This window comes from Leucoraja erinacea, chromosome 24, assembly GCF_028641065.1.
Source record: "Leucoraja erinacea ecotype New England chromosome 24, Leri_hhj_1, whole genome shotgun sequence".
Taxonomy (NCBI): domain Eukaryota; kingdom Metazoa; phylum Chordata; class Chondrichthyes; order Rajiformes; family Rajidae; genus Leucoraja; species Leucoraja erinaceus.
The window spans coordinates 29,436,419-29,457,229 of record NC_073400.1 but is presented as its reverse complement, the minus strand read 5'-3'; the positions used below and the strand labels follow the sequence as shown (position 1 = coordinate 29,457,229).

Sequence of the window (20,811 nt, the reverse complement as noted above, 5' to 3'; positions counted from 1 at the left end):
TTGGAAGTCCAGAATAGAGTCTAAATCAGAGTGACCAAGTTTATAGAATGGCAGTTCTTCTTAAAATCTTTCAGTGTCATTCACCCTTGAGTCTTTATTACAAGATGTAATTCCCCCTCAACTAAATGTTCTTATGTTTTTTTGGTTATTATCATCTTATTTTCCCTTTTGCATAATTTTATATATAATTAATTATGTCACATGAGCAAAAAAACACATAAATTAACTAATTCACCCCAAAATAATTTCATTCACCCTTGGGTGAACCATTCACTAGTTTAAGAAGCACTGGCCGCGGCTACAATTCCACTGAACACTTGTGCTTGGTCTGTCATGATCCAAAATCGCGCTTGATAGACACCCCATCCTCAACCTCCCCCACTGATGCAGAGCAGCAGCAGTTTAGACCATCTGCACCATGCACTGCAGCAACTCACCAAGACTCCCTAGACAGCGCCTTCCAATTGCAACAGGCTCAGTGTTCAATGCATCATTCTTCACCATTCACACCCACATTGGCTGGGAAGCACTTTGGAACGACCTGTGCAGATGGTGAGGGTCGGTGTACAGTATATGTCTCTCATCGCAATCTAGGTGGAATTCAACAGAGTTAAGAAAATCATTGCGCGGACTCCCCTGTACACATTGAAGCATACTATAATGTATATGTTTGTGAAAGGCTAATTTTTCTCTTCAATTTATGAAAGATGATTCCTTCCGTTTCAGGTGCACTGCGGGTAGAGAGCGAAGTACACGGGGTTGTGGGACGAGCGATCACAATCGATTGTCATTATGCAGCAGTGTACCGCTCACACACAAAATTCTGGTGCAACGGGACAAGTCGCCAGTGTACACATGCAGTGGAAACAAATGGGGAACATGGACAGAGTGGAAGAGTGTCAATGTCAGATAACCCGGCACGAGGAATATTTACTGTGACTGTGGAGGATCTTAACTCTGGAGATACAGGATGGTACAGCTGTGGAATTACTACACCTGGCGAACCAACATTTAAAGTACATCTCCAAGTTTCTGAAGGTAGGTTTCTCAATGGGTGACTTTATGTCTCCACCTTGGCAACGGACAAAATATTTGTTAGGTGGGAGTCTGGTGTACAGTTCTGGTCGCCGATTTATAAAATAAAAGATGTGAAAGGTTTGTAGAGTTTACAGAAACATGTTCACCCGGATATTTAGTTGTAGTTTACAAATGTAACATGGAAACGGATCCTTCGACCCACCGAGTCCTCACCAACTAGCGATCACTGGTCACACTAGTTCTATATTATTCCACTTTCCCATTCGCTCCCTACACACAATTCTACAATACCGCCAATCACACACCTCATTTGTGCAACATTATCACTATCAACTATTCTGTGCAAGGAAATTAAAAAGTTGTTGATGGTGATACTGTTGCACTAATGAGGTGTTTGAATGTTCAGATTAAAAGCAGAGGCTCGGATTAAAAGAATATTAACTGCAGATGCTGGAATTGTAAAACAAAGAGAGATGGTGCTGCTGTGTACTAATAAATTTAAAACAAGAAGTTGCACACTAAATGTAATATGTAAAACACGGTATATACTACTGAACATTGATTCTAATAAAAATATTTATTAAATTTTTTAAAAAATCACAAACATCACGCGAGGAATAGATCGAGTAAATACACAGTCTTTTGCCCAGAGTAGGGCAATCGGGAACCAGAGGACATAGTTTTAATATCAGGGGGGAATGATTTAACAGGAACCTGGCGAGTAACGTGTTTACACAAAGATTGGTAGGTCCATGAAACGAAATGCCGACGGAAGTAGTTATGGCAGGTACTAACGTAACATTTCAGAAAATATTGGACAGTTACACGAATAGGATATGTTTAGAGGGTTAAGGGCCAAGAAAGGACAGGTGGAACTAGTGTAGATTGGGCGTGTTGGTCAGCGCGGGCAAGTTAGGCCGAAGGGCCTGTTTCTACTGTATGACTCTACGAATCTATGTAGATGGGATGGGTCCGACAGTTATATAAACAATGCTCCCTTTTTCCTGCTGGCAATTCCTGAAATGTAAAAGAGAATCGAAGATTGTCTGATGATATGTCCGCTCTGTGGTCAGTATTCATCACCATGTTATAGGAAAGATGCTATCAAGTAAGATTGGGTGCAGAGAAGATTTACAAGGATGCTGCCATGACTTGAGTGTCTGAACTCCATGGAGGGATTGAGCAGACTAGGACATTATTTCTGGGAGAGCAGGAAGATGAGGGATGATCTTATGGCAGCTACAAAATCATACGACGAATAGATCGAGTAAATGCACGGTCTCTTCCGTTTGGAAGCTTATGGGCTAAGCAAGGGCAGGTGGAACTAGTGTGGATGGGCATGTTGGTCAGCGGGGGCAAATTAGACCGAAAGGCCTGCTCTTACACTGCATGCCTCTATGACCCTATGTAGATGGATGGGTCAGATTCCAACCTGGCGGCTCTGGCTAAGATACAGAGATGGTGGATATTGGCGAGTGTTTGATTTTCAGATGTTCACTCAGTGTCTGACTGTTTGCTCCTTTCCCACAGAACCCGTGTCTGTTCCTGTGCTTGGGTGTCTGTCACCAGACAATGTCTCTTGTCTCGGGGGCTCGGTGACAGTGTCCTGTGAGTCGGTCCGGGGATCGCTTCCCATTAACCACACCTGGTATGAAAAGACCCCATCTGGGGATTCAAAGATCTCAGACAACAATGCCCTGGATCTACATTGTCAATCCTTCAAACACCAGCACCATCAATATTATTGCACAGCCTCAAATAATAAAGGATCAAAATCCAGTGAAATGGTCAACGTGTCCATCTCCAGCAATGACGTGTCCTGCAGTTTCCTAGTGAAAATCGACGGCACTGGTAAGTAGTGGAGGGGATGAGGAGAAGAAGGGGAAGTGGGGGTGGGGTGGTTCATAAAATCACATGTGATAGAAGCAGAAATAGACCATTCAATCATGGCTGATGTATCTTCCCCTCTTCACCCCATTCTCTTGCCTTCTCCCCATAACCCCCGACACCCTGAAATCCATGCACGTTCTTTAATTAACTTATCAAGATTAAAATGATAATATTATGGTCCATTTGTCAATACTTGGTTGCTGGGCTCCAGCCACGGATTTCCCATTGCTGGTGTAGACCAGCTTCCCGGCTAGAACTGCCTCTTATGTTTACACAGCTTGAAAATATTTTTACAGTGACATCAGTAATAGGTTCCCCCTTCTTTTCCTATATGGATTAAAATCCCCATCTATCCAGCCTTCTCCTTCGAACTGTAATGTTTCATCCCAGGCAATATCCCTCGCATGAAATCACCTCCTTTAGTTGGGTTTAGAAATCCAGGTGGAAGCAACTGCCTTTAACCGGTGCACCAATTCCATCCTACTCACTAGGGACAATTTACAGAAGGCAATTAACCTCAAAACCTGCACGACTTTAGAATGTGGGAGAAAACCGGAGCATTTGAATAAAACCCACGCGGTCACAGGGAGAACATACGAAGTCAGTGCAGATTGTGCCCGTAGTCAGGATTGAACCCGGGTCTCTGGCGCTGCAAGGCAGCAACTCTTACCGCTGTGCCGCCCTAATGTCGGCGACCTGAGTTCTACCTGAGTTGTGCAAGCATCTCCCATTTTCTACAAATTACACTGGAGAAACATTGCCCTGTCTATTAAATCTATAAACTCCTTACATCGGACAAGCATGCTCTCTTGTTCAACAGCAAGTGAAAATCAGTGAAACTGATTTTTATTTCCTTGTTCTAACAGGACTTGAATATTCTTGTGAAACTTCGAAAGGATCCAATGCTTCATCAAGGTAAACTACTCTGATTCCAATGAAAGGTGCCATGTACTAATTACTGGTGTTTTGATTGGGATTACTTCAATTGGGAGAAAGTTGTGTCTTCCGTTCACTGGCATTAAAGGCCCGAGAGATTATTGATCTGAATGCCCAGACACAGCCAATGGAACCACAGCCTCACAATGCCAAGACCCCGAACTTAGGTGCCGTCTATGTGTGTTCTGCATATTTTGCCTTTCATTGTGTGGGAAGGAACTGCAGATGCTGGTTTAAACTGAATATAGATACAAACAACTGGAGTAACTCGTCGGGTCAGACAGCGTCTCTGGAGAAAAGGTATAGGTGACGTTTTAGGTTGAGACCCTTCTTCAGAGTGTGAGTCAGGGGAAAGGGAAACGAGAGCGATATCGACGGTGATATAGAAAGATATAAAACATTGAATGAAAGATATGCAACAAAAGTAACGATGATGAATGAAACGATCCATAGTTAGCTGTGGGCTAGCTGAAAACGAGTTGTACGGACAATGAGACACTACAAGACAACAGTGAAATTGGTACAATGACTAGGATGGGGGAGGGACGGAGAGCAAGGGGGTGCAAGGGTTATTTGAAGTTATAGAAATCAATATTTATACCGCTTGGCTGTAAATGCCCAAGCGAAATGTGTGGCGCTGTTCCTCCAATTTCCATTTGGCCTCACTCTGGCAATGGAGAAAGCCCAGAATAGAACAGTCAGTGTAGGAATGGGAGGGGGGGGGGGGGGGGTAAATAGTTTAGCAACTGGGAGATCAAATAGCCCCAGGCGGACTGAGCATATGTGTTCAGTGAAACGATCGTCCAGTCAACGTTTTGTCTTGCTGATGTATAAGAGTCCACACCTGATACAATAAATGAGGTTCGAGGCGGTTCACGCTAACTCAGCCGAATCTCAAATGACTGTTGAGTTCCTTGGACCGAGTCGAGGGCGGAGTTATAGGGACAGATGTTGCATTTCCTGCAGTTGAATGGGGAAGGAATTGGGGAGAGGGTGGTTTGGATGGGAAAGGGAGAGATAACTAGGGAGGTATAGGTCATAAGGTCATAAGGGATAGGAGTAGAATTGGGACATTCCACAGGGTTGCAGAGGGAATGGTCTCCTGCACTCCACCTGGCACTCAAACGCACTTGGACCATCTTCAACCCCCTCCTCCCCTTTCTCGATCATACCGTCTCCATCACAGGAGATAGACTATCGACCCATGTCTATTATAAACCTACTGACTCCCACAACTAAAGACCAAACTTCTTCTCACAGGATTTGTGTAAATGCGGTTGATGGTCAGCACAGACCCGAAGGGCCAAATGGCCTGTTTCCATAGTGTGTCTTGCAAACCAGTTATTAGTTAACTCATCAGAAGGGGAATCGCACTGGTTTACATCTCATTGTGTTGTGTACATGCTTGGATGATAAGAACAAGTTCCTCCATTTGATGCTTTTCAGAGAGCGCTCCCTGCAGTATTCAACATGACTGCTCCATCACTCACCTCATCCCATGCTGTGAGATTAATATAGTTCCCAAACCCTAGTCTTCCAGTTTGGCTTTGGTGTGACTTGCTCTTGGGTGATGCTGATAGGGAAATGCATTATGAATGATGGGCTACACCACACTCCCCTTGATATCACTTGTGGTAACACCTTGTCATTGGTGGGGCCATACACCAGAAAATCGCTGGCGCAGAATTTGAGAAAATAGTCTTGAATCAGACCGAATACAGCAAAATGAGTTAACTGACTCTCTCTTACTCGTTGATACTTGAAACCATTAAATATTCAATCATAATATAGCCATGAAAGTGATAACACGTTGTTATTTATCTTATCACATTTGAAATATATCTGACTTTCTATCACACTCTTGTGTTATACTTGCGTTAGCAAATGTTCATGAAAGCCACGCCGTTATGAGCGAATCTTTAACCGATTTTTCGAACACAATTCCTCCATCCACACACCTACCGCGTTGATCCACGAAGTATCCAGGGTGTGTCATTAAGCATAATCATTTTTAAATTTATTTTATTAATTGGCCTCATCTGTTTCCATTTTTATTGCCTCATCTCCCTTCCATTATTGGAATTGATCCGTTTTTATTATTCCTGTCTATCCAAATGGATTTTATTATAATCTTGCAGCTGCATTTTATTTCTTCCAGGGTATCACACTGTTCTTTGTATCCTTCCACATCCACAGTTTCCCTCTCCCGTGATTCTCGGTCTTAGGAAGGGTCTCGACCTGGAACTTCACGCATTCCTTCTCTCTAGAGAGATGCTGCCACTCCCGCTGTTTCTCCAACATTTTGTGTCCATCTGTTTTGTATTCACTGTCCCAGCTCATGACTTATTTATCTGTCTTCTCTGAATCCATTTAACCGCGTAGTCTCTCATTCCCAGTCTTGTAGCCATGCCCCAGCAATGATGTCAACAATTGGTGATCATATGTTGTCCCCCCCCCCCCCCCCCCCCCCCAGTCCAACACCCGTTCTTTTACAAAGATGGTCTCCACTGACGCTACCGCTTCGCCCCGCTCCACTTCACCAAGATTATGAAGCAGATAACAGGTAAATGCTTTAAAGATAAACCGCCTCGTTTCCTCCCATTGACTCTGTATTTCTTGACCTTTGCCCAGTTACATCTCATGGAAAGTGGGGCGCTGGATGTTCTTTCTCCTGCTTGTGATCTGGAGTATCTCAACCGCGGTGTTCACAAGAGACTCTAAGGTAGGGTTTACTGTCATCATGTTCATAAATTATAGGAGCAGAATTAGGCCATAGAAACAAAGAAAATAGGTGCAGTAGGCCATTCGGACCTTCGAGCCTGCACCGCCATTCAATATGATCATGGCTGATCATCCAACTCAGTATCCTGTACCTGCCTTCTCTCCATACCCCTTGGTCCCTTTAGCCACAAGGGCCACATCTAACTCCCTCTTAAATATAGCCAATGAACTGGCCTCAACTACCTTCTGCGGCAGAGAATTCCAGAGATTCACCACACTCTGTGTGAAAAAGGTTTTCCTCATCTCAGTCCTAAAAGATTTCCCCCTTATCTTTAAACTGTGACCCCTTGTTCTGGACTTCCCCAACATCGGGAACAATCTTCCTGCATCTAGCCTATCCAACCCCTTAAGAATTGTGTACGTTTCTATAAGATCCCCCCTCAAACTTCTAAATTCTAGCGAGTACAAACCGAGTCTATCCAGTCTTTCTTCATTTGAAAGCCCTGACATCCCAGGAATTAGTCTGGTGAACCTTCTCTGTGCTCCCTCTATGGCAAGAATGTCTTTCCTCAGATTAGGAGACCAAAACTGTACGCAATACTCCAGGTGTGGTCTCACCAAGACCCTGTACAACTGCAGTAGAACCTCCCTGCTCCTATACTCAAATCCTTTTGCTATGAATGCTAACATACCATTCGCCTTCTTCACTGCCTGCTGCACCTGCCTGCCTACTTTTAATGACTGGTGTACCATGACACCCAGGTCTCGTTCCATCTCCCCCTTTCCTAATCGGCCACCATTCAGATATAAGTCTACTTTCCTGTTTTTGCCACCAAAGTGGATAACCTCACATTTATCCACATTATACTGCATCTGCCATGCATTTGCCCACTCACCCAGCCTATCCAAGTCACCTTGCAGCCTCCTAGCATCTTCCTCACAGCTAACACTGCCCTCCAGCTTCGTGTCATCCGCAAACATGGAGATGTTGCATTCAATCCGCTCGTCCAAATCATTAATATATATCGTAAATAGCTGGGGTCCCAGAACTGAGCTTTGCGGTACCCCACTAGTCACTGCCTGCCATTGTGAAAAAGACCCGTTTACTCCTATTCTTTGCTTCCTGTCTGCCAGCCAGTTCTCTATCCACATCAATTCTGAACCCCCAATACCGTGTGCTTTAAGTTTGTATACTAATCTCTTATGTGGGACCTTGTCGAAAGCCTTCTGAAAGTCCAGATATAACACATCCTCTCCTTTATCCACTCTACTAATTACATCCTCGAAAAATTCTATAACATTTGTCAGACATGATTTACCTTTCATAAATCCATGCTGACTTTGTCCAATGATTTCACCACTTTCCAAATGTGCTGCTATCCCATCTCTAATAACTGATTCTAGCAGTTTCCCCACTACCGATGTTAGACTAACTAGTCTGTAATTCCCCGTTTTCTCTCTCCCTCCATTTTAAAAAAGTGGGGTTACATTAGCTACCCTCCAATCCTCAGGAACTACTCCAGAATCTAAAGAGTTTTGAAAAATTATCACTAATGCATCCACCATTTCTGGGGCTACTTCCTTAAGTACTCTGGGATGCAGCCTACCTGGCCCTGGGGATTTATCGGGCTTTAATCCATTCAATTTACCTAACACAACTTCCCGGTTAACCTGGATTTCACTCAGTTCCTCCATCTCATTTGACCCCCGGTCTCCTGCTATTTCCGGCAGATTATTTATGTCTTCCTTAGTGAAGACAGAACCAAAGTAGTTATTCAATTGGTCTGCCATGTCCTTGCTCCCCATGATCAAATGACCTGTTTCTGACTTCATGGGACCTACATTTGTTTTAACTAATCTTTTTCTCTTCACATATCTATAAAAGCTTTTGCAGTCAGTTTTTATGTTCCCTGCCAGTTTCCTTTCATAATCTATTTTCCCTTTCCTAATTAAGCCCTTTGTCCTCCTCTGATGGTCTCTGAATTTCTCCCAGTCCTCTGGTAGGCTGCTTTTTCTGGCTAATTTGTATGCTTCATCTTTTGTTTTGATACTATTCCTGATTTCCCTTGTTATCCACGGATGCACTACCTTCCCTGATTTATTTTTTTGCCGAACTGTGATGATCAATTGTTGTAGTTCATCCATGCAGTCTTTAAATGCCTTCCATTGCATATCCACCGTCAACCCATTAAGAATCAATTGCCAGTCTATCTTGGCCAATTCACATCTCATACCCTCAAAGTTACCTTTCTTTAAGTTCATGATCCTTGTTTCTGGATTAACAATGTCACTCTCCATCCTAATGAAGAACTCGACCATATTATGGTCACTCTTGCCCAAGGGGCCACGCACAACAAGACTTCTAACCCTTCCTCATTACTCAATACCCAGTCTAGAATAGCCTGCTCTCCCGTAGGTTCCTTTACATGTTGGTTTAGAAAACTATCCCGCATACATTCCAAGAAATGCACTTCTTCCATTCAGCTCATCATATCTAATCGGCCCCCAATAACGGCTGATCTATCCTTCTCTCTCGATCCCATTCACCTGCCTTCTCCCCATAACCATTGACATCCTTATTTATCAAGAAAATGGAAATCTCCGCCTTAAAAATATCAATTGATTTGGACAGATACAAAAATGCTGGAGTAGCTCAGCGGGACAGGCAGCATCTCCGGTATGAATTAACTTGGCCTCCACAGCCTCCTGTGGCAATGAAATCCATAGATTCACCAGAAGGGATTCGCCCAAAGCAATCCCTTCTCTTCGCCGAGTGTTTCCAAACGGTTTTTCATTAATGCTTTCATATATCCTGTCCATCAATAGAAACAAAAATCGTGCACGTTTTCATATCCTGAAGATAAACCAAATCTCTATGTGGATGATATCACGAGGTTCTGTCAGGTTGTACGTGTGCAGCGTAGATTTCTGTGCCCGGTGTGGGTTCGTTGGCATTGGAGTAACTAATTCGTGGGTTAGCATCTTGCAGACAGCAATGTGTTGGGAGTGGCCAGGACAAATAAAGCGTGGTTCCCACTGTCAGTCTGTCTGATGACTTCACATTGTCTTTTGCAGAGACGCGATGACACAGAACCTCGCCACTCGACCCACGAATTACAATGAAGACTCCTAGCTTGCACCATCTTAATTTTTGCCAACTCTTCCAAGGTTTCTTTCGTCAGCTTCGAACTATTGTTTTAACCTTTGCGTGGTTTCTGCTGCTTCAGAGTTTTATCCTCTGTTAAACCATACTATATGCATACAATTTCCTGGATTTTTCCCCACAGATTAATGAATAATAATGCAACAGAATGCTTCTTAATAAATGGTTGTTGTTAATAAACGGTTTGTCTAATTTGTTTTGATTAGACTGCTGGATATTCCTCTTGTTGCCAAACATTAAAGGCGATTAGGGAAGACATTCAATTAATCTTTCAGACTATGCTATCCCATCAGACCCAAATTATGCAACGGCATTGTTCTGACTATTAGCCTTATTTTTCTCTGCACATACGCTGACTGACGCGCTAAGCACATCCAACATGTGCAGATTTCATTGCCGATATGCAACTATTTTTTAGGTAGGAAGGAACTGCAGATGCTGGTTTAAACTGAAGATAGACGTAAATTGCTGGGGTAACTCAGCGTGGCAGGCGGCATCAGTAGATAGACCAGGTAGGTTTAGGCGGGTTGAGCGGCGGTGTTCAGCGAAACCATTGCTGAGCCTGCGATTGTTCTCGCTTCTCGGCGATCGTTTTGCTGAACACCTCCGTTGAGTCCGCCCCTACCTGATAACTCGGTCGCTAGCCACGGTAACTCCCCCCTCCCATTCCCACACTGACATTACTGTCCAGGGCATCCTCCATTGTCAGAGTAAGTTGCCGCACAAATTTGAGAAACTGCACCTCATATTTCGCTTGGGCTGGTTATACCCCAGCGGTGTGAACGTTGACTTCTCTAACTTCAAGTAACCCTTGCATTCCCTCTAAATCCAACAACCCCCCCCCCCCCCCCCCCCCCCCCACGCAATTGGCATGCTATAAATGTAAATCGTCCCCAGTGTGCGTGGGGTAGTGTAATGTGCGGGGATTGCTGGTCAGTGTGGACTCGGTGGGCCGAAGGGCCGTTTTCTTCGCTGTATCTCCAAACTAAGCTAAACTAAACCAGACTAAACTAGTGGAAAGTCTATTCTTGTGCAGAACAAAATGGTTACGTTGCAGCTTGCAAAGCGCGGGGTGTGAAACTGCAAATACATTGTGTTGCTTTCCTCAGTCTGACTCGTGACTGTAACCACGCCCATGAAAGAACTATGAAGGATGTTGTTTGCGAATACAAAATGGTGACCTGCAATAACACAGTAACCGCCATAAAGTTCGGAAAGATTCAAAGATTGCTAAAATGTCCCACTGACAAAGATAAATATTATCCACACAGTAAGCGGGGGGACGCGGAAATTAGACCAGAGACTGCTTTGAACTCACAAACCCCCAGGTCAGGGATATCAGAGGGGTGCTGAATAGCCAGAGATACTTGCAGATTCTGTGGTCACATTGGTGCTGCCTGGCCCGTTCAAATAGAGCTTGTTAATGGTCTAATGGGAGGAATGATCTTGAGTTGGATCATTTCCCCACTGCAGGACATCCCAAAGTGCCTCTCAGATCATGAGAGATAAATGGTCTGAGATGCCACAGATATACACAAAATACTGGAGCAACTCCGCGGGAAGGGCGGCATCACTCGAGGGAAAGAACGGGTGACATTTCGGGTCGATGCCACTGTTGTGTTTAGCGGTGGGTGCTGACTTGCAATGTACTTGAATCTAATATGATCAAACAGTCATTTCTCCCTTTACACTGAATTGTTCTGCAGTGCTGACACTTTGCTCGCGCTGCTGAAACAAGAGTATGTAGATTCGTATCTCTGAACCGCATCTTGCGAGCAGCTCGGTGTAACACTGATTGCTGAGCAGTGTTTGCAGAAGTCATGGGTCAATGGCGAATGAAGACAGGATTAAATTGTTTTGTTGCATCGTCGGTTCCCCTCTGCAGTGTTTTTAGTTGGGCAAGTAAACAGGACATAACTCCCAACAAAACATCATTTACTGAGGGTCGCCAGCGCTCAGCTAACATCAGTGGCGGACACATCAGTGTGTTACACCGATACCACGTGATACACAACAATGCCACTGACTTACACAACCCGAATAAACTGTACTGTTCCCCTGAAAGTAACACATCCAGAACGATAGCCCGCAGCAGATATTAAGTCATATTATAAAGAAACTCGTTGCCTACAGAATGAAATAGTTGCAAGCAGATGTCTAGAATCAACCAATGGAATGTACATGACCACAACTCTGATAATTTATCAGCACTTGTGAAGAAGACAAGTTAACAATTCAATTCACCGGGCATATTCTAATTGCTTTAACTTCACTACGTGTATCACTTCAGCAATATGCCAAAACAAACGTTCCATGTTTTTGGTCTGCCGGTCCACTTACAAAATCATCAAATGGGAATGATCCGGAAGTGTACACATCTTAGCCGTTTTTATTCTTCTTTTTTTTTTGTTTATTTCATTAGAAGTTAATACAGTACAAAACAGTGCAGTGGAACCTAATTTTTACTCTTCTAATTGTCATATTTTATACAAGGTATCATTGTTTACACGAAGGGTCCCGACCCGAAACGTCATCTATCCATTTTCTCCAGAGGTGCTGACGGGCCCGCAGAGTTGCTCCTGCATTTTTTTTTGTCTGTCAACATTTCCACCACAGTTCAGTGTTAACAGACTCTGAGTACAGAGATAACCGCCGCTCCATCCTTACCGATACATCACACTTGACGAAGTGGCTGAAGCAGCTGCAATAACAACATGGAACGGGCACTTGGACAGGTCCATGGATAGGGAAGGTTTGGGGAGATATGGGTCGAGCGTGGGCAAATTTGACCAACTTAGATGAGCATATTGGTCTAACGATTTGGGGAGATGGGCCTGTTTCCGTGACGTATGACTCTGTGATCATCTGACCCAACCATTTGCTAAATATAACCCTGAGCCTTTCACACTACATCGTGTCGAGCTGCTGCTGGCTCGCTGTGGTTCACGATCTTACTTCCTGTTCCCTTCTAAGTCATTGCTATTTGAGAGACGGGGTTGTATCTGAAAGCTCAGAACTGAGCGACAGACAGACAAGTGCTGGCCTTGTCACTGGATAAAACAATGTGGATTTCCATTCTTCTCATCTCCTCGCTGCCGGGTGAGTGAAAGCCAGATCCTGATATTCCAATGATCAATGTTAGTTGGGGTCCCGTGCACCCTTTCTACAGCAGAGATGGTTAAGTGTGTGTAGACATGTAATGGGGGAAATGGAACTCAGTGCATTGTGTGGATGGATCTGAAACCACATTTGAATATCTAGACAATGTTCGTCGTTTAACAACCGTTAACACGAGGTCTAATTGCACCCTGATGGTAGTTTATAGGCATAAAATAGCGAATGTATTTGGAGCAGATACTCCAAGACACCTGGACCGAAGGACAGAGGTTCCAACATCACCAGGAAGTTAATTCTACATTAACAAAATGTGTTTACAACTGAGGTGGAAGTCAGGATTGTGGACTCATTGTGTCCGTTCAAATATTCCCTGCATTTGTCCATCTCAACTCTGTCGCAAACCCAACAATTCCCCGGAGTCTGAGACTGAACCACTGTCCTCGCTCTATCCACCCACTCCCAACTCTCTCTCCATCCGCTCTCGGATCCGCGGCCCAGTCGTACTGAAATCCAAGTTCATTTTATTGTCACGTGTACAGAGTTACAGAGAAAAGCTTTTTGTTGCGTGCTAACCTGCCAGATACATGATTACAGTCGATCCTCTTACATGGGAAATAGCGTTTAGTGTAAGGTAAGGCCAGCAAAGTCCGATCAAGGGTAGTCCGAGGGTCACCAAAGAGGTAGATAGTTCAGCACTGCTCTCTGGTTATGGGAGGATGATTCCGATGTCTGATAACAGCTGGGAAGAAACATTCCCCGAATCTGGCGGTGTGCGTTGTCACGCTACTAACGCTCTCCGTTAATGGACCCGCTCTCCGTTAATGGACCCGTAACTCGTCCGTCCTCTGTCCTCAGTCAGGGCGTTGGAAAGCATTGGCGGCGGTGAATGTGTAAACACGGGTCGGCTTTCTGCGTCCGGGTGGGACTCGAGAAGGATCAGGCGCTGTCCACGGGCACCTGGGGGCTTTCCGGGACATCTGGGCACCGCCTGTGGTTGAATACATCCTTGACAAGCATTGTAACATAGTTGTATAGTAGTGTATTTAGTATATTTGTTTGTCTTGTATTATGGTGCTGGGTTCTTGTTTTATTGTAGTGTAAATATTATTTTTAATAATTGAATAAATTATTTGATAATTAAAAAAAACACGGGTCCTGCCCAGTGTCGGTTGAGAGATGAATGTTGGCAGCGTAGCCGGCGGCACCGCCAATTAAATAGCAAAGTGGGGTCTTTCTGTGGCGTGAGAGGCCGGGCACCGCCTGGGATTGTTGAAAGGCAGCTCCTGCAACACTGCCGCGCTCCCTCAGTACCGCACTGCGATCCCAGCCCAGTTTCTGCTCAGGGATCTGGACCCAAATTGTACTGAACCGGGGACAGAACACTGACACAACTGGTACAATAACAGCACTGCCTGCACTTCAGAGCGGAGACATTGGCCGTGAAGCAATATGACACATCATGGGGCGATTTAAGTTTTCTTTCTAATAATAATAATAATAATAATAATAATAATAATAATAATAATAATAATGCATTTTATTTGCTGGCGCCTCTCTCGACACCCAAGGACACCTTGCAGGACATAAAATCACAATACAATTATCAATATTAAAATTAAGTTGCCAAAAAACAAAAAACAAAAAAATACACAAAATATTTAAAGTCATTAAAATCAGGGTGAACATGGTGGAAGTTATGTCGGGTATGCTAATCTAAACAGGTGTGTTTTGAGTTGTGATTTGAATTGATCGATAGTGTCCAGGTGACGGAAGGGAGGTGGGAGAATGTTCCAGAGACGTGGGGCAGAGCAGCCAAAGGCTCTGGCAACCATTGTGCTGAGTCTAAATGTGGGGTCAGTTAAAATTGCAGATGAGGAGGAACGAAGTGACCGGGAAGGAGTGTATGGTAGCAGCAGGTCAGAGAGGTATTGGGGAGCAAGGTGGTCTAGGGCTTTGAAGGTCAGCAGTAAATTCTTGTAGTTAATCCGGTGGTGCACAGGGAGCCAGTGGAGCTGAGTGAGGATGGTTGTGATGTGGTCCGATGATCTGGTGCGGGTGATGATCCGGGCTGCTGAGTTCTGAATGCATTGGAGGCGATGAAGTAGTTTATATGAAGAAGTAATCTTCAAAATGTATCTATTTCCATTAAACAGTTCATTGCTCTCCATCTGAAAGTTTCTCCCCTCAGTTTCAGGTGCAGTGTGGGCAAAGCGGGATGTAAGAGGAGTTGTGGGAACGGCGACCACAATCGATTGTTACTATGCAGCAGAGTACCGCTCACACACAAAATACTGGTGCCGTGGGATGAGTCTCCAATGTACAGTTTTGGTGGAAACAAATGAGCAACACGGACGTAGTGGAAGATTGTCAATCACAGATAACCCGGCACGAGGAATATTTACTGTGACTGTGGACGATCTTCAGGATGGAGATACAGGATGGTACAGATGTGGAATTAAGACATCTGCCGACCATCCAATATTAAATGTTCATCTCGAAGTATCTGACGGTACGTTTCGCAGCGATTGATTGACGTCTCCAGCAGAAAGACAATACAGGATTACAATCGATTCTCCTACAGTGCATAGATACATGAATATTAAATAACGTTTAGTGTAAGGTAAAGGCGGCAAAGTCCGATCAAGGGTGGTCCGAGGGTCGTCAAAGAGGTAGATGGGAGTTCAGGACAGATCTCTGGGCGTGGTAGGATGATTCAGATGCCTGATAACTGCTGTGAAGAAATTGTCACCGCCAATGAAATAGCAAAGTGGGGTCTTTCGTGGGGTGAGAGGCCAGAAACCGCCTGGGATTGTTGAAAGGCAGCTCCTGCAACACTGCCGCGCTCCCTCAGCACTGCACTGCGATCCCAGCCCAGTTTCTGCTCAGGGATCTGGAGTGGGAAGTGAACCCTAATTGTACTGACCCGGGGACAGAACACTGACACAACTGGTAGAATAACAGCACTGCCTGCACTTCAGACCGGAGACATTGGCCGTGAAGCAATATGACACATCATGGAACTATTTAAGTTTTCTTTCATGTAATCTTCAAAATGTATCTATTTCCACTAAACTGTTAATTTGCTCTCCATCTGAAAGTTTCTCCCCTTCAGTTTCAGGTGCAGTGTGGGGAGAGACGTATGTAAGAGGAGTTGTGGGAAGTGCGATTGCAATCGATTGTCAGTATGCAGCAGAGTACCGCTTACACACAAAATACTGGTGCCGTGTGCAGAATCGCCAATGTACAGATATGGTGGAAACAATTGGGCTACGCGGAAGGAGTGGAAGAGTGTCAATCACCGATAGCCCGGAACGAGGAATATTTACTGTGACTGTGGAGGATCTTCTCTCTGGCGATACAGGGTGGTACAGATGTGGAATTGCAACATCTAACGGCCGCCCAATGTTTACCGTAGAACTCCATGTATCTGACGGTACGTTTCGCAGCGATTGACTTGTCGTCTCCACTGACTCGCCACTTCCCGCCATTCTGAAAAGGACCCGTTCACTCCTACTCTTTGCTTCCTGTCTGCCAACCAATTTTCTATCCACGTCAACACCCTTCCATGCGCTCTCATTTTAGTCACCAGTCTCCCGTGCGGAACCTTATCAAAGGATTTCTTGAAGTCTAGATACACTACATTCACTGGCGCACCTTCGTCCATTTTACTTGCCACATCCTCAAAAAAGTCCAGAAGATTAGTCAGGCATGATTTTCCTTTCATAAATCCATGCTGACTTGGACTAATTATTTTACTGCTATCCAAATGCCCCATTATTACCTCTTTAATAATTGACTCCGGCATCTTTCCCGCACAGAAGTCAGGCTAACTGCTCTGTAATTTCCTGTTTTCTCTCGCTCCTTTCTTGAAAAGTGGGATTTAACTTCACTTTTCACTTCAAGTGGAATACTCAGCGCATTTCCCTTCCTCTGAACTGTATGAAATGTCACCCGTCAGAAATTTGCATTCAGACTCAAACTAATAATCCCAGTGAGGAACAAGTGTTGTTTGATCTGTGGTTGATCTGAAAGTTTCTCCCCTCAGTTTCAGATGCAGTGTGGGCAGAGAGGGATGTAAGTGGAGTTGTGGGAAGAGCGATCACAATCGATTGTCACTATGCAGCAGCGTACCGCTCACGCACAAAATACTGGTGCCGTGGGAGGAATCGCCCATGTAGAGTTTCAGTGGAAACAAATGGGCAAAACGGACGGAGTGGAAGAGTGTCAATCACAGATATACCGGCACTAAGAATATTTGCTGTGACTGTGAAGGATCTTCACCCTGGAGATACAGGATGGTACAGCTGTGGAATTACTACACCTGGCGACCGTCCAATATTTAACGTACATCTCCAAGTATCTGACGGTACGTTTCGCAGCGATTGACTTGACGTCTCCACTGAAATGCCTTATCTATGTTCTCTCCGGGAAGGGTCAGGGCAGCACCGATATCCCGAGGCTCCGCAGCAGTGCAGAGACCTGCGGGGAGCGGGCGGGGGTCGGGAAACCCCACTCATGTTGCTCTCACCCAGTGCCGGCTCTGTCCCACTGAGCGGCCACCCACTTCAAGTGGGATGCTCAGCACATTTCCCTGCCTCTGAACTGTATGAAATGTCACCCTGTCAGAGGTTTGCATTCCGACTCAAACTAATAACCCGACAGACTCCGCAACTCCCTGGTCAACTCGTCCTTTCCCACCCCGTCCCCAGATACCTTCCCCTACAACTGCAGGAGATGCAACACCAGTCCCTATATATCCCGCTTCTACTCCGTCCAAGGCTCCAACAGTATTTCCGGGTGAGTCAGAGGTTCACTTGCATCTCTTCTAACCTCCTCTACTATATCCGCTGTTCCAGGTGTGAACAAGCGGATACAGTAGATGGGAGACCCAACGCAGGCTCGGCGATCGTTTCGCTGAACAATTCCGCACAGTGTTCCTCGGCCTGCGCTACATCCCGATTGCAAAACACCTTTATTCCCCCTCCCATTCCCAAACTGATCTTTCTGTCCCGGACCTCCTCCCCTGCAGAGTGAGGCCAAAAGCAAATTGGAGGAACAGTGCCTCATATTTCGCTTGGGCAGCTTACAACCCAGCGGTTTGAATATTGACTTCTCTAACTTCAAGTAACCCTTGCTTTACTCCTGTCTCCATCCCGCCCCATCCGAATCCTCCAATTATTTTCACTGCCCTCCAGATTATATTTTACTGATTCTATGCCTTCCCTTCAGCTGACAATGATCCATTCTACATTTTTGAAAAACATTTTCACCTTTGATCACCTGTTTTCACACCGTACCCTTCAATTTCTCTTCTGTCTCCCTTTCTCATGATTCTCAGGCTGAAGAAGGGTCACGATTCGAAACGTCACCCATTCCTTCTCTCGAAAGATGCTGCCTAATCCGCCGAGTTACTCCTGCATTTTGTGTCTATCTTAAAGGGACGTAACATCCCAACATATGTTCTGAGGGACAACATTTTCCACACATTGGGTGATATTTATATGGAACCTGCTGCCAGGGGAAGGTGTTAAGGCAGTTAGAATAGCAGCATTTAAAATATTTTTTTGATATTTGCGTAGATTGGGATCATTGCGAGTGATAAGGGAGAAACGTGGACATATGGAAATGGTCCAGAAAGACATGTTGGTCGGCATAAATGAGCTGTTGTGATGGGCATCTTTCGGTTCTCTATAACTCTAACCTTCTTCAGTTTCTGGGCTTCGCACACTCACAGAGATGTAGATGAGCCGGTGAGATATCAACCGGACGGTTCGGGCTGAGATAAAGGGCTGCTGAGATTTAGCATGTGTTTGGTTTTTAACTGTTCATACAGGTGACTGAATGTTTGCTCCATTCCCACAGAACCCATGTCTGCTCCTGTGCTCAGATATCTGTCACCAGCAAATGCCTCACATCTCGGAGGCTCAGTGTCAGTGTCGTGTGAGTCTGTCCGTGGATCCCTTCCCATCCATTACACATGGTTTGAGAAGAATGAGCATTGGGTTTCAACTACCGTTTCTGGCAATCAACTGGATCTGAGTTGTGAAATCCTCGAAGGTCAACACCGTCAATATTACTGCAGAGCCTCAAATAATCGTGGGACAAAATCCAGTGAAATACTCAACGTGAAAGTCTTCAAAGGAGCAGGAACGTGCAGTTATGTGACAGAAATCAACAATGCAGGTGAGTGTTCTTCTCGTGTCCCTGAACCTGCTGCTATTCATTCACCTTGTGGTGATGTTCATGGATTTCTTGTTATTTGCAGACGGCATCATTGCAGCCACCGGGAGCTCATGGTGTAAAATGCGAGAGTTTGTTTGGGGGACTGGTAAATGATTGCCTGTTGCTTTCACCTGGGAGGTGGTGAGAAATTTCAGCAAATGAGAGAAATAACTGCGGGTTGAGTGCATTCCATCAAAATTATTTTCTGGCTGCCGCACTTTGAGACAGAGAAAGAAACCAAATTCAGTCTGTTTGGATCCATCATCAGTTATAACCAAGGATGTACAATTTCATGATCATGTTCATGATTTTAACTCTGTTAATTTGTGTAAAACTCCAGTAATCTCACAAAATTAAATTGGAATCTACTTGGCCGTCACTCCATCAAGTATAACCCTTACTTTTGTCAAAGATAATTTTGAAAAGAACGTCCCTGTAGGTGTGGAGACGCTCAGATTGGAAGTCCCGAAGAGAGTGTGAATGGTTTACATCAGCGAGACCAATTTTATACAAGGCCAGTTCTTCTTAAACTATTACAGAGTCATTCACCCTTGAGTCTTTATTACAAAATTTAATTCACCCTCCACTAAATGTTCTTATGTTCTTTTGGTTATTATCATCGTATTTTCCTTTGTGCATAATTGTATTGATAATTGATTTTGTCACATGAGCAAAAAACATAAATTAACTAATTTACCCCAAAATAATTTTATTCGCCCTTGGGTGAACCATTCATCAGTTTAAGAAGCACTGGCCTAGGCTACAATTTCGCCGAACACTTGTGTTTGGTTTGTCATGACCCAGAATCGCGCATGATAGACACCCCATCCTCAACCTCGCCCGCTGATGCAGAGCAGCAGCAGTTTGCACCATCTGCACGATGCACTGCAGCAACTGACCAAGACTCCCTAGACAGCGCCTTCCAATTGCAACAGGCTCCATCTTCAATACATCATTCTTCACCATTCACACCCACATTGGCTGGGAAGCGCTTTGGAACGACCTGTGCAGATGGTGAGGGACGGTGTATAGTATCTGTCTCTCATCGCAATCTAGGTGGAATTCAACAGAGTTAAGAAATAGAGTGGGCAGACTCCCCTGTACATTATACTCTAATGTATATGTTTGTGAAAGGCTAATTTTGCTCTTCAATTTATGAAAGATGTTTCCTTCAGTTGCAGGTGCACTGTGGGCGGAGAGCGAAGTAAGAGGGATTGTGGGAAGAGCGATCACAATCGATTGTCACTATGCAGCAGTGTACCGCTCACACACAAAATACTGGTGTCGTGAGACAAGTCGCCAGTGTACACATGTAGTGGAAACAAATGGGAAACGTGGACAGAACGGAACAGTGTCAATCACAGATAACCCGGCACGAGGAATATTTACTGTGACCGTGGAGGATCTTCACTCTGGAGATACAGGATGGTACAAATGTGGAATTACTACACCTGGCGAACCAACATTTAAAGTACATCTCCAAGTATCTGAAGGTAGGTTTCTCAGTGAGTGACTTGATGTCTCCACTTTGGCAACGGGCAAAACATTTGTTAGGTGGGAGTCTGGTGCACAGTTCTGGTCGCCGCTTTATAAAACAAAAGATGTGAACGGTTTGTAGAGTTTACAGAAACATGTTCACCCGGATATTTAGTAATAGTTTACAAATGTAACATGGAAACGGATCCTTCGGCCCACCGAGTCCTCACCACCTAGCGATCACCGGT

The 20,811-nt window shown here is 44.7% G+C and overlaps 1 protein-coding gene across 1 annotated transcript in view; it reads left to right on the top strand.

Annotated features, from left to right (window-relative positions):
- Nucleotides 1-20,811, top strand: part of LOC129708883 (Fc receptor-like protein 5) — a 31,662-nt gene that overhangs the window by 8,506 nt on the left and 2,345 nt on the right. Inside the window, exons 6-10 of the mRNA XM_055654931.1 lie at nucleotides 727-1,038; nucleotides 2,569-2,889; nucleotides 15,054-15,374; nucleotides 18,728-19,048; nucleotides 20,263-20,580. Of these exons, the coding sequence (XP_055510906.1) occupies nucleotides 727-1,038; nucleotides 2,569-2,889; nucleotides 15,054-15,374; nucleotides 18,728-19,048; nucleotides 20,263-20,580 (1,593 nt within the window). The remainder of the gene's footprint in view (nucleotides 1-726; nucleotides 1,039-2,568; nucleotides 2,890-15,053; nucleotides 15,375-18,727; nucleotides 19,049-20,262; nucleotides 20,581-20,811) is intronic.